This window comes from Nerophis ophidion, linkage group LG03 (assembly GCF_033978795.1).
Source record: "Nerophis ophidion isolate RoL-2023_Sa linkage group LG03, RoL_Noph_v1.0, whole genome shotgun sequence".
Lineage (NCBI taxonomy): Eukaryota > Metazoa > Chordata > Actinopteri > Syngnathiformes > Syngnathidae > Nerophis > Nerophis ophidion.
The window spans coordinates 30,341,840-30,355,643 of record NC_084613.1 but is presented as its reverse complement, the minus strand read 5'-3'; the positions used below and the strand labels follow the sequence as shown (position 1 = coordinate 30,355,643).

The window sequence follows — 13,804 nt, the reverse complement described above, 5'->3', positions numbered from 1 at the left end:
ATGTGGGCTGCAAATATATATATCATGTAGTAACAGACACCTTTGTAACAATATGTAATATGTACAATATACACACTGCAAGTATATATATATATATATACTGTATATATATATATATATATATATATATATATATATATATATATATATATATATATATATATAAAATGCTGATACTTTACGAATTCTGTAATATGTTTGTTCATGTTTTTCTCTCATTGTGTTGTGCATTAGAAACTCAAAAGCCATTCAGCTGTTGACGCAGAAGGTAGCTTATCTCTTGCCGTAGCTGGCTTACAACTAATGCCGTAGCATGCCATCGCAAAGGTTGGGTGGTTGGTTATTATACTAGTTACAGAACGTGAATGAAGTATTGTTGGCATTTTTTAGATGCATTTTCAAAGTGAAGACAGAATTGATTGATCCCATTAGCTGCAATGCTAGTCACCTAGAATAAGCCAGTTATTACAAATTTGAATGCAAAAAAAAAATAAAATTGTCTCATATAAGGATTGTGAACGATAGGCAAAATTCCCAAAAATGCAATTTCCCTTTAAACGCACAAGTGTAGTAGATGTAGTGTGTATCAAGTTTGCACCTGTTTTAATACCAGCAGACCTTTAGTAGATCAGGCCCTATATCAGAAAACAAATATTCATCACTGCCTTGTCTGGGTTCTATGATGCGTGCATTCAGTGCACTAATGTCATCATCTGGTCAGCAGACAGGAACGTCTGTAACAGCAGCTTCATATCAGCTTTCTACTCTATATGGTCATGAAAATTTCAAAAAAACTATTATAATTATTAATTTATCAAACAGTTTACTGAACAAATATCAATATTTATTTAATCAGTTATTTGTTTAATTTTTCAGCAAAACAAATGAGGTCTCCCAAACCCGCTGACCTATGACCGTACCTCCCTGCTCGACATTGCTAAATGGATGCAATTCCAGTCGCGGCCAACAAACTGTCATCATGGAGACGCCGTGGAGCTCACCTGAAACATGGGGTAGGTGAGGAAGGTCTCCAGAGTTCTCTCCTCACAGTCCGGCTTGGCCTCGTACTGCTTCAGCAGCTTGTCGAAGTCTCGGTTCTGCTTGCAGTGGGCCAGGATCTGCAGGCTGTACTGATGGTTCCTCACAAACTCCTGGTAGATGTTCAGCATGGGAAGCAGGATGTCGAACAGATCGGCTGCACAAAAACATCCCTTTGTAACGCAACCCATGATATCTCACAGGTTCTGATTGCAATGGAGTGTTCTTCTTACCGAGTACCAATGTTGGCCAGCTGGCTATTCTGGCTTTTAAACCCTGGTAGAAGATCTGATGCAGAAACATGATAGTTTCACTGCACATAAATGGGGCACAGAAAATGAGCAAAATTATGAGTTAGCCATGTCGCCGACATCCAGCAAAGTTGTACTGAATGCGAGTGCTGATGGAGAGCGTGAATGTGCTCCGACGAGGGCGTGGGTGGATTTCTATTAAGCCAATGAGGGTGCATGCATATTAGCATGGAGTCTCAGCGTCCAATGTTTTTCTGAGGGAATATAATAACTTGATATGACACGCTTTGTATATATCAAGGAAGGAAAACAGTAAAATTGGTCCATCTCCACTAATGTAGCCCATAATTAGCCTCCACTGGCAAATGATTAGACTATGTTACTAACCCATAGACCTGCTGTCGAATCCCCTTAAGCAAGGGTCTAGAAGGATGCCACAGTGAGCGTCGACCCACAAAATACTGCATACCAGTGTTTCCCAACCGCAAGCCTCGAGGGCCGCCAACAAATATATTTTTCTCTATCGTTGACCGTATGGGCCGCAGTGGTACTCAATTGTAATACACTTTTACACCACTTGTGGCAGTAATGACAAACAGAAGAAGTCTGGCGCTAAAGTCTCAAAAAAGTTTCTCAAGCACAAAAATTATGACCAAAGTTACTATGTTCCTAACCCATAGACATGCAGTCGAAACCCATTAAGCAAGCAAGGGTCTTCAATGGATGCCACAGAATACTGTAAAACAGTGTTTCTCAACCGCAAGCGCCTCCTAGAGGGCCGACAAAAAGTATCTCTTTTTCTAGTGTGGTCCATATGGGGCACAGCGGTACTCAGTTGTAATACACTTTTACACCACTTGAAGAAGTCTGTAGCTCAAGTCATAAAAAAGTTTCTCAAGCACAAAAATTATGACATTTACACTTTAATTCTATGGAAAGTTTAATTAAGAGAACATGGGATTATTGTATGACTCATTGTATTATTTTTGTTTTATTAAATTACTGTATTTATTTTAGCACAGTGCAATTGTATGTAAATGTATTTTTCGTCTTTTATTTGTGAGTCCCTTCCGATGAAATACATTTGGTTAGTATTTAATTTTCCAAAGCCTAAGGCAGGGGTAGGGAACCTATGGCTCGTGAGCCAGATGTGGCTCTTTTGATGACTGCATCTGGCTCTCGGATAAATTTGCGCTGACATCGCTGAACATGATAAGTAATGAATAATTCCACTCGTAATAAGTGTTGAAAATAATGTTCAAAACATAAAACATTCTCATGTATTTTTAGTCCATCCATCCGTTTACTACCGCACTTGTTCAAGAAGTTGTGTTAAGAAGTTATTTATTTATTATTGGTTAGTGTGGGGCTTGTCCTCTTGGGGGTTCTTCAGACCACCACGCACCGACATGAGAGCCCGTTTCAGGGCTACACTATTGTTTTATTTTTCAATAAGTCTCTCAGTTGCTTTCCAGCAATTGTATTGTTCTCTTTCGTTCTCGCTCGCGCTCTGGCTCCAGCCCCAACCCCGTCTCTCCTCCTGGCTGCTGCTTGTAACGGAACGACAGGTGATTAAATAACAAGGCTCAGGTGGGCCACCTACGCAGCTCTCGCTGATTTCGAGGCTGATACTGGCACACCCCAGTTTGCTGCAGGCCCGCGGGCCATGCCCCCTCTACAGTTAGCTTCAGAATAACAATGTTATTACAAAGAATAAGAGACCTATTATACTCTAGAAATGTTGGTCTTACTTAAAAAATGCACATGTTTAGCTGTGTTCAGTGTTAAAAAAAAATTATATGGCTCTTACGGAAAGACATTTTAAAATATTTGGCTTTTTGGCTCTCTCAGCCAAAAAGGTTCCGACCCCTGGCCTAAGGTTTAGGTGATAAATAAATAATAATTTTTGTGATTAACACATGCTTTCATATTATTTAACACAATTGTACAGTTTAAGTAGGTTAGATATAACTATTGAATAAGATTAAAATTAAGAGTAAAATTACTAATTTAGTGTTACTATAAGCCCCTTGGTCACGGAAAAGTTGGGCCCCGCGGTCAAGAAGGTTAAAAACCCCTGCTGTATAAAGTTGAAGCACAACTGACGTGGTACTAGGTGTGGTGAAATTACCCTCTGCATTTGACCCATCCCCTTGTTCCACCCCCGGGGAGGTGAGGGGACCAGTGAGCAGCAGCTATCGCCGTGCTCGGGAATCATTTTGGTGATTTAACCCCCAATTCCAACCCTTGATGCTGAATGTCAAGCAGGGAAGTAATGGGTCCCATTTTTATAGTCTTTGGTATGACTCTACCGGGGTTTGAACTCACGACCTATCGATCTCTGGCACTGAGATCGGTAGGTCGTGAGTTCAATAGTATATTATATATACAGTATAAGTATAATACAGTTAGATTAATTTGATTTGGTTCATGCAGAGTTGGATGCATGCAATTGCAGTCACAGTTCTGTCAACAACTAAATCGGTGTGTCCTAATACTTTGGTGCAAATACTGATTAAAGCACCATTATGGACACAAATGTTGAGCTAGCAATTGAAGGATTTTCCAGCAAATATTCCAACCTGTTCAGGAATATACTGCTGACGTCGTCGTGGGTGATGGGCGGCTTCTTGGAGCTGGCAGCCATGCGGAGCGGCCTCAGAAAGTTGTTGACCAGGATGTGCAGCTGCTGCACGTATTCGGCCTCCGAATCCAACATACTGAACACCACCTGGTTCCTCTTCCTCATACTCTCGGCGTGCGGTGAGCGGATGTAATCCTGGATGATGGTCTTCCACTTCCTCCTGCAGATCCAGCCTCGCAGGAAGCTCTGGACCTTTAAAAAAAAAATCCCACACGTTTTATTTTTGTTGAAATGCATAAAGAAGAAGCGTGATTTTTTTTTAACCTTCTTGATCTTCTTGATTTCAGAGTCGTCATCAGTCGGGGCCACCGCAGGACTGGCGTGGATCTTCTCGTTATCTTTGAGCAGCCCAGAGATCTGCCATGGAGAAGGACCAATAGTTGGGCGTTCCACACTTCTCACAATGACTGAGTCAACAGAACACTTGCGGCTCTCCATCCATAATTTATTTACGCCGGTCATTTAAATGTAGCCGAGCCACTTTGTGTGGTGACAAATGGCCGAACCACACACAAAGATGTTTGAAGCTTTGTAGCCGGCAAGTGCAGCTAATTGTCATTGCGTCTCATAAAAGAGATGCAATGTAAAAAAAACACAAAAAAACATGCATATTTCCCACCACTAATTCTGTTTCACGGGCATCACATTTGCACATGAAAGCAAAATGACTATTTGATGTGAAGAATGGCAGCTCAGTCGGAGGCATTGTGCAGAGTGGCGAGCGCCTGCCTTGAGCACAGCGCCCCCTGTGACATGCTGCCTAAAGGGATATCATCCACAACAGACTTTCCAATTGCTTAACATAGGACCTTATTTACTAATATATAAATATATAAAAGCACATGCTAATCACTATAAAGTTGCATGTGCTGTTAGTGGACGTTGCGTGTGATCTACTAAGACTGCGTGTGCAATAGATAACCGCCTTATTTAAATTAAATTTTTTTACATGTATTGTGCGGTTTTCATCATGCAGACACATCATTCTGAGGGTGAGATGTTAAGTGGGGGGAGGTAGTCATTGGAGTTGGGGGGCTGTGAGGGGGGGAGGGGGTGGATTGGTTCGCTGAAGTCGTCAGGGGGCCGTTTTGATTGATTGATTGATACTTTTATTAGTAGATTGCACAGTTCAGTACATATTTTGTACAATTGACCACTAAATGGTAACACCCAAATAAGTTTTTCAACTTGTTTAAGTCGGGGTCCACGTTAATCAATTCATGGTAATCAATTCATGCCGGCCGGCATGTTTTGGGGGTGGGGGGCAGGACCTTGTCGGAGCCACTGTGTCAAACCTGTTAAAGAACTGGTTTAGCTGATTGGCCCTGTCCTTGTCTTCGTCCACCCCCCTACCCCCCGACGGTTTGAGGCCGGTGATGGTCTGCATACCTCTCCAAACCGCCTTCATGTTGTTGTCCTTCAGCTAATATAAAGTTCTCTACAATAATTTAGTAACACTGAAATTAGTGGAAATGTGCATGCCCGAAAACAGGCTACTCTGAGCAGGGCTGTCAGTAAAGGCTTTGAAGGGTTGTAATTTTTTTGATCCTTGGGGTATTTCTTCACAGGCATACACTATGTTGCTAAAAGTATTTGGCCACCTGTCTTTGCTCACATATGAACTTGAAGTGCCATTCCATAGAATTGTTCAAAAATGTTTTGTTATCCTGGAGCATTCAAAGTTCCTTTCACTGGAACTAAGGGGCCAAGCCCAACTCCTGAAAAACCAACCCCACACCATAATTCCTCCTCCACCAAATTTCAGACTCGGCACAATGCAGTCAACCTCCACACCCAGACTGGTCCATCAGATTGCCAGATGGAAAAGCGTGATTCATCACTCGAGAGAAGGCGTCTCCACTGCTCTAGAGTTCAGTGGGAACGTGCTTTACACCACTGCATCCAATGCTTTGCATGGGACTTTGTGATGTATGGCTTAGATGCTGATGCTCGGCCATGAAAAGCCATTCCATGACACGGTCTGTGTACTGTACGTGGGCTAATTGGAAGGTCACATGAAGTTTGGGTGCAGAAAGTCTTTGCACTATGCCCTTCAGCATCAGCTGACCCTTCTCTGTCAGTTTACGTGGCCTACCACTTTGTGGCTGACTTGCTGTTGTTCCCAAACTCTTCACTTTTCTTATAATAAAGTTGACTTTGTAATATTTAGGAGCGAGGAAATTTCATGACTCAATTTGTTGCACAGGTTGCATCCTATGATAGTTCCAAGCTGGAAATCACTGGCAGCGGCCTATTCTTTCACAAATGTTTGTAGAAACAGTCTCCATGCCTATGAGTGCTTGATTTTATACACCGGGCCAAGTGATTAGGACACCTGATTCTCATCATTTGGATGGGTGGCCAAATACTTTTGTATTTTATAAAACACCAATGAACTGAGGTAATGTGCCGGAAAATGGAACAATATTTATCCGTTCACCATGATAATTGTACAACATATTTTAATAAGAAGGCTACATTTTAAGCTACTTGTTATGCAGACACTTTTTTGAACATTCCCGGAATTATTCAACCCAAGTCACTTGGGAAGTGAAGGAATCAGTGAATCTTTGTACCTCAGACTTGAGCCTCTCAATTTCAATCTCCCCGTCTTCTATCTGTTGTCGAAGTTGCTTGGCAACCGTTTTCTCCGTCTCCACAATTTGAAGCAGATGAAGATACTTCTGCATGAGAGTCTCGTGCTCGGTGGCCAAGTTTCTGTAACTGTCAGATGCACGCGGGCACACAGACACACACACACGCACACACACACACGCACGCACACACACACACACACACACACACACACACACACACACACACACACACACACACACACACACACACACACACATGCACACACACACACACACACACACACACACATGCACACACACACACGCACACACACACACACACACACACACATGCACACACACACACGCACACACACACACACACACACACACACAGGGAGTGTGTTGTCACTTGAGAAATGGCGTTCACATCCGAGTGTTCAGCATGTGGCAGAAATCAAAGCAATCAGGATTTCTTGTGAACAAAGCACTTTCTTCCATCACTTTGGTTACGTAACCAAGGCAACGACCCTCCGCCCCCTCTCCTCCGTAGACCGAGCACATCAGTCAAATATTACTTTCCCTGCGCCCGACAACTTCTAATTGCGGCGTGTGCACATTTGTCAGACACAGTGTGCCTTTTTCTGTTCGGTTTCTTCTTTGGTTACCTGCCGTGTGATATGGCAGCCACCCATTCATCGCAGTCCTTCACGTCTTCTGTGCGTAACTCCAGCGACTTTTGGTTTTCATGGGTGAAGCTGACGGTGAAATAATACTGGAAAAGAAATGAGGCATCAGAACGCATTATCAACCTTTTAGATGAGGGGTTGTTCAAAGTGTAAGTGCAAACAAAGCCTGCACAAGTAAGTAAATAAGTAAGTCCATTTGATTTACAAAGCACTTTTCACAGTTAAAAAAGTGCATAGATGAATTAAAACAACAATTAAAATAAAAAAAATATATAAAAAGGATAAAATGGTGGATTTAAAAACAAGTTAAAAGATTATTATGAAGTCTTTAAATGTTTTTTTTTTTTATAAGAGTCAACACAGTCAAACTGACTGGTGTAGGTCAGTCCAGTATCTGGGGGCTACAGCCTGGAAAGCCTGGTCTCCCCAGGTTTTGAAATGGGATCTTTAGGAGACCCTGGTCTGAAGACCGAAGACCGTGACATGAAGATTGAACGGTGCATATTTAATTAAGAAAAAGGTTTTATGTTTTAACAACGTGTTTTTTTCAAAACTGTATGCACTGTATGGTATCATTGCATAGCAGATTATCATCATCATCCTCATCCTCACTAAACAAGTTGCAGCATTTTCACAGGTGAGTGGTTGTGTTTATTACTATGCAGCAGTGCTTCTCAATTGTTTCAACTTCATATTTATATATTTATCTGTACAATACACATTCTTTATATAGTTTATTGCCGATGACGGCTACTTTTTTCTTATCTTTACTGCCGCTGACATCAGACCGATCCTCCAGTTCAGTTCAAAACCCGGGGGAGGCAAACATTTTTACAGCAGATTCCTAAAAACACCTGAGCGCCCTCTTATAGATGATCTTTGACTGGCCTTTCTCCAGTAGGTCCCAAAAAAACCTACACACTGCTCCTGTTGTGTATGTTAGGGGAATATTTTCCCTCCTTTGAGCAAAATGGAACGCCTCAAAAGTTACCGTAAATTTCGGGCTATAAGCCGCTACGTTTTTTTACACTTTGAACTCTGCGGTTTCTAAGATAGCGTGGCTGAATAATAGATTTTTGCATGATAAAATCATTTTTAATAAGTGACTTGTCCAGGGTGTACCCCGCCTTCCGCCCCATTGTAGCTGAGATAGGCGCCAGCGCCCCCCGCGACCCCGAAAGGGAATAAGCGGTAGAAAATGGATGGATGGATGGATAAAAAAAATATGCAAAAACACTGAAAGGGTGTTTTATTATTTGTGCAATGGCGCTAATTTTTGGGTGGGTTAATAACTTAATTCATTGCAGGTGGTACAGTGTCCTTCCATAACCAGCAGTGATTTTTTTTATATTTATTTTTATTTTCAACCAAAGTGTTGTTGAGTCGTTTTGCTGTCCATAGCGTTCTACTCATATGTATTCTTCATGTATCACTCCAAGCAAGGTTTGTAAGTTTTATTATAAAACTGAAACTGTTTGTACTTACTAAACCGTCAAAAGTGTGATGTCTGTAAAAGTTTTTTCATGCATATTTGTACATGCTATCGTAATGTAATGAAGCTAGCGTAGTTAGCATTTGCTAATACGCTAACACATTTACGAGTGTCTGTGTTAGTATTATTAACTTCATAATTTTTTTGAATTGTTTCAGTTTTGCAAATTCCTCAGTAAACTAACCAAGACGTCACCATGGAGTTATTGAGTCAGTTTAGCTGAATTAACAGCTAGCTTCTTCAGCTACAGGGTCCATGAGGATGACTTCTGTTTTGTTTGATCATCCGTTTTACTGCCATGTTAGAGACACCGTTTAGAACAATTTAATGTATGTCAATAAACATTTACAGAATCTTACTTCTTTATGTGTACCGTATTTTTCGGATTATAAGTCGCTCCGGAGTATACGTCCCACCGGAAATGCATAATAAAGAAGGAAAAAAACATATATACATCGCACTGGAGTATAAGTCGCATTTTTGGGAGAAATTTATTTGAAAAAATCCAACACCAAGGATAGACTTTTGAAAGGCAATTTAAAATAAATAAAGAATAGTGAACAACAGGCTGAATAAGTGTACGTTATCTGACGCATAAATAACCAGCTGAGAAGGTGCCTGGTTATGTTAACGTAACATATTATGGTAAGAGTCATTAAATAACTATAACATATAGAACATGCTATACGTTTACCAAACAATCTGTCACTCCTAATCGATCAATCCGATTAAATCTTTTTCCTCGATGTCGCTTCTAAACAACTCTGCCAACTCCAAAGGTATGCGCCGCTTCCTCTTGTCGTTTTCTGCTGCATATTTCACTACGTCCTGGTTGTAATCTGCAGTACATAATTTCGTTTTCGGTGCCATTTTTGTTCAGCCTTTCCCAGTTTTTATAAGTTACCGCCAATGTTGAAATGATCCATTTTAATAGCTACGGCAGTAGCATATAGCAGTTAGCATCCCATGACCCACAATGCACTTCTGCCATGACCCTCCCCCGCCAAATTCTTATTGGTTGACGTGTTTGTGACGATTGCTGACATTTTCTTCGTCTCTTCCGCGAATGAGATAAATAATCTTATTTAATATTTTACGGTATTGTGTTAATAATTTTACACATAAATCGCTCCGGAATATATGTCACACCCCCGGCCAAACTATGAAAAAAACTGCGGCTTATAATCCAAAAAATACGGTAAATAACTCATTTCGTAACGTATTGGAGTCCGTCCATCCATCCATCCATCTTCTTCCGCTTATCCGAGATCGGGTCGCGGGGGCAACAGCCTAAGCAGGGAAACCCAGACTTCCCTCTCCCCAGCCACTTCGTCTAGCTCTTCCCGGGGGATCCCGAGGCATTCCCAGGCCAGCCGGGATATATAGTCTTCCCAACGTGTCCTGGGTCTTCCCCGTGGCCTCCTACCGGTTGGACGTGCCCTAAACACCTCCCAAAGGAGGCGTTCGGATGGCATCCTGACCAGATGCCCGAACCACCTCATCTGGCTCCTCTCGATGTGAAGGAGCAGCGGCTTTACTTTGAGTTCCTCCCGGATGGCAGAGCTTCTCACCCTATCTCTAAGGGAGAGCCCCGCCACACAGCGGAGGAAACTAATTTCGGCCGCTTGTACCCGTGATCTTATCCTTTCGGTCATGACCCAAAGCTCATGACCATAGGTAAGGATGGGAACGTAGATCGGCCGGTAAATTGAGAGCTTTGCCTTCCGGCTCAGCTCCTTCTTCACCACACTGGATCGGTACAACGTCCACATTACTGAAGACGCTGCACCGATCCACCTGTTGATCTCACAATCCACTCTTCCCTCACTCGTGAACAAGACTCCTAGGTACTTGAACTCCTCCACTTGGAGCAAGGTCTCCTCCCCAACCCGGAGATGGCATTCCACCCTTTTCCGGGCGAGAACCATGGACTCGGACTTGGAGGTGTTGATTCTCATTCCGGTCACTTCACACTCGGCTGCAAACCGATCCAGTGAGACCTGAAGATCCCGGTCAGATTAAGCCATCAGGACCAAATCATCTGCATAAAGCAGAGCCCTAATCCTAAGGTCACCAAACCGGAACCCCTCAACGCCTTGACACCGCCTAGAAATTCTGTCAATAAAAGTTATGAACATAACCGGTGTGTTCGACTTACTGCCGGCAATGCGGACCAAGCTTTGGCACTGATCGTACAGGGAGCGGACCGCCACAATAAGACAGTCCGATACCTCATACTCTCTGAGCACTACCCACAGCACTTCCCGAGGGACATGGTCGAATACTTTCTCCAAGTCCACAAAGCACATGTAGACTGGTTGGGCAAACTCCCATGCACCCTCAAGGACCCTACCGAGAGTATAGAGCTGCTCCACAGATCCACGACCAGGACGAAAATTTCACTGAAGCTAATATATCAACAAATATTTTTTTCTTCTAAAATTTAGTGGTTGCAGCTTATATACGGGTGCGCTCTATAGTCCGGAAAATATGGTGCTAGCTTTGACCTTGGTTCTGCTCAAAAAAGACATATTTCAAAAGTGTCAAGATGTACCAGGTGCAGAGAGTGAGAATGAAAGGTAATGCGTGTGTGCTCAACAGTTTTGCCAAGTTAACTTTCGGTTTCAACGTCCACCAAGGCGTACAGCAAAAGGGACAAAAGAGTGAGGAGGAGGACATTTTTAGAGAATGCCCCAGACTTCCGATGGCTCTGTCTTCTCCCCAGCGGTGGTATTGCTGTAGTTTGTACTTACTCTTTTGTAAAGAATAAATTGTTCATCTTCAATTATATTCTCTTCTCATTATTTAAACAACCTTAGAACTAAAGAATCTGGGAGGACTACAAAAGGGACATGGACCGTCAGTGTCTTCTGCAGTGAACATTTGTGTTTTGCATACCAAAGCCCTTTCTTCCACAATTTGTAACTCTGATACTAGAAAACCACAGACAAATGTCCAATACAGAGGACGCCGGTTCTCAGGAATGTACAAAAAAAATAGAATTGTGTCCTTGCATAGATTAGAAAAAAAGTCTAACTTGAGCACAATAGCTAATAACTAAAGCAACGGACTTTAAGCGTACTAAAGTTAGTGTGATAATATATACATAATTATTCTAACAACGAGGTCCGTAGATTTCCGGAACAGTGGCCCCCCAACAACGAGTTCCGTATATTTTCCAGAACAGTGGCCCCCAGAACATATTATTTATACCTTGTATGTATTAAAGTACACTGCAATTGTTTTTTTCTATTAGTATGTCTACTATATTTTCATAAAACATGTACAAATATTTTTAATGTCTTGAATGCTCTAATAATGTTAAAAAACGGAATTTAAAAGGTAGTAAATATTTTTTTTCAATACTCTACATATGAAAATATTTGATATATAAGTAAGAATTCCTACCTTGCGGAAATCCACAAGGTGATGGTGCTTCATTAATCACCACCATCATTAATCCTCCTGTGTTGTTTGCTGACTTGTCCTTTGACCTTTCTTTGGCGGTATATCTTAGGGTCACTTGTTTGTGTGTGTGTGTGCGCGAGTGTGTGTGTGAGTGACAGCAAGAAAAACTCTGACTCGCCGGGGGAGAAGTCGCTGTCAGTTTGCATGGTAAACTCTGTAGACCCTGAATATAAGACAACTCATCTCTTTCAGACTTTTAACTAAAAGCAAGGGTGTCCAAATCGTGGCCCACGGGCCGTACGTGTTCGGTTTGGGCCGCGAAACATCACACGTTTTATAAGGGGTATAGCAGGTGAGATGCCTCCAACTTAATTTTGAATGTCTGACAGCATAATTGGTGCAATAATCAATGCACAATGTCAGTAATTCAGGTTAATGTCCATGAATTGCACTGTGAACTGTACTCGCCACAGCATTTTACATTACACTCAATCCAAACAAGCATTCCTAATTATGGCTCAAATAAACTAACACAAAAAGTCAACACACATGGTTACACACCAAATTACCTGGTCAATGAACTTTACAAATATTATAACAAAATGTCCAATCAGAACGCATTATGGGTAAAATGCAAAACACTCCCTCCATACATTTTAGCTGCTTGATATTTCTGACTTATTACAAAACTTTAATAAGTCACACACTCTTAATATCCAATTATAATAACTCTTAATGTTATATCCATTGTATGTATGTTTAAATGTCTACATGTACATATATATATATATATATATATTCATATCTGTATACTGTAAATGTATATACATACACATTTACATACATAATTATATATCTATGTATAAACATACATATATTTGTATACATACAGATATACACATACATATACATACATATATATCTTTATATATTACATACATACTGTTTATACATACATATATACACAAACACACATATATATATATATATATATATATGTGTGTGTGTAAATATATATATGTGTATATATATGTATATACACACATATATATGTATGTATAAATATATATATACAGTATATATGTGTGTGTGTATATAAATATATATATATATATATATATATTTATATATATATACATATGTATGTATAAATATATATATACAGTATATATATATAGATATATATCCATCCATCCATCCATTTTCTACCGCTTATTCCCTTTTGGGGTCGCGGGGGGGCGCTGGTGCCTATCTCAGCTACATTCGGGCGGAAGGCGGGGTACACCCTGGACAAGTCGCCACCTCATCGCAGGGCCAACACAGATAGACAGACAACATTCACACTCACATTCACACACTAGGGCCAATTTAGTGTTGCCAATCAACCTATCCCCAGGTGCATGTCTTTGGAGGTGGGAGGAAGCCGGAGTACCCGGAGGGAACCCACGCATTCACGGGGAGGACATACAAACTCCACACAGAAAGATCCCGAGCCTGGATTTGAACCCAGGACTGCAGGACCTTCGTATTGTGAGGCAGACGCACTAACCCCTCTCCCACCTTGAAGCCCTATATATATATATATATATATATATATATATATATATATATATATATATATATATATATATATATATATATATATATATATATATATATATATATATATATATATATATATATATATATCTAAAGGGACAAAAAAT

General features: G+C 41.0%; 1 protein-coding gene across 2 annotated transcripts in view; it reads right to left on the bottom strand.

Annotated features, from left to right (window-relative positions):
• The window catches only part of rasgrf1 (Ras protein specific guanine nucleotide releasing factor 1), an 81,311-nt gene that overhangs the window by 55,936 nt on the left and 11,571 nt on the right, over window positions 1–13,804 (bottom strand). For both annotated transcript variants that reach the window (XM_061894816.1, XM_061894817.1), the window contains exons 2-7: window positions 7,178–7,284; window positions 6,510–6,657; window positions 4,198–4,290; window positions 3,872–4,125; window positions 1,272–1,351; window positions 1,002–1,195 (exon numbers count right to left, since the gene is read on the bottom strand). In XM_061894816.1, the coding sequence (XP_061750800.1) occupies window positions 1,002–1,195; window positions 1,272–1,351; window positions 3,872–4,125; window positions 4,198–4,290; window positions 6,510–6,657; window positions 7,178–7,284 (876 nt within the window). The remainder of the gene's footprint in view (window positions 1–1,001; window positions 1,196–1,271; window positions 1,352–3,871; window positions 4,126–4,197; window positions 4,291–6,509; window positions 6,658–7,177; window positions 7,285–13,804) is intronic.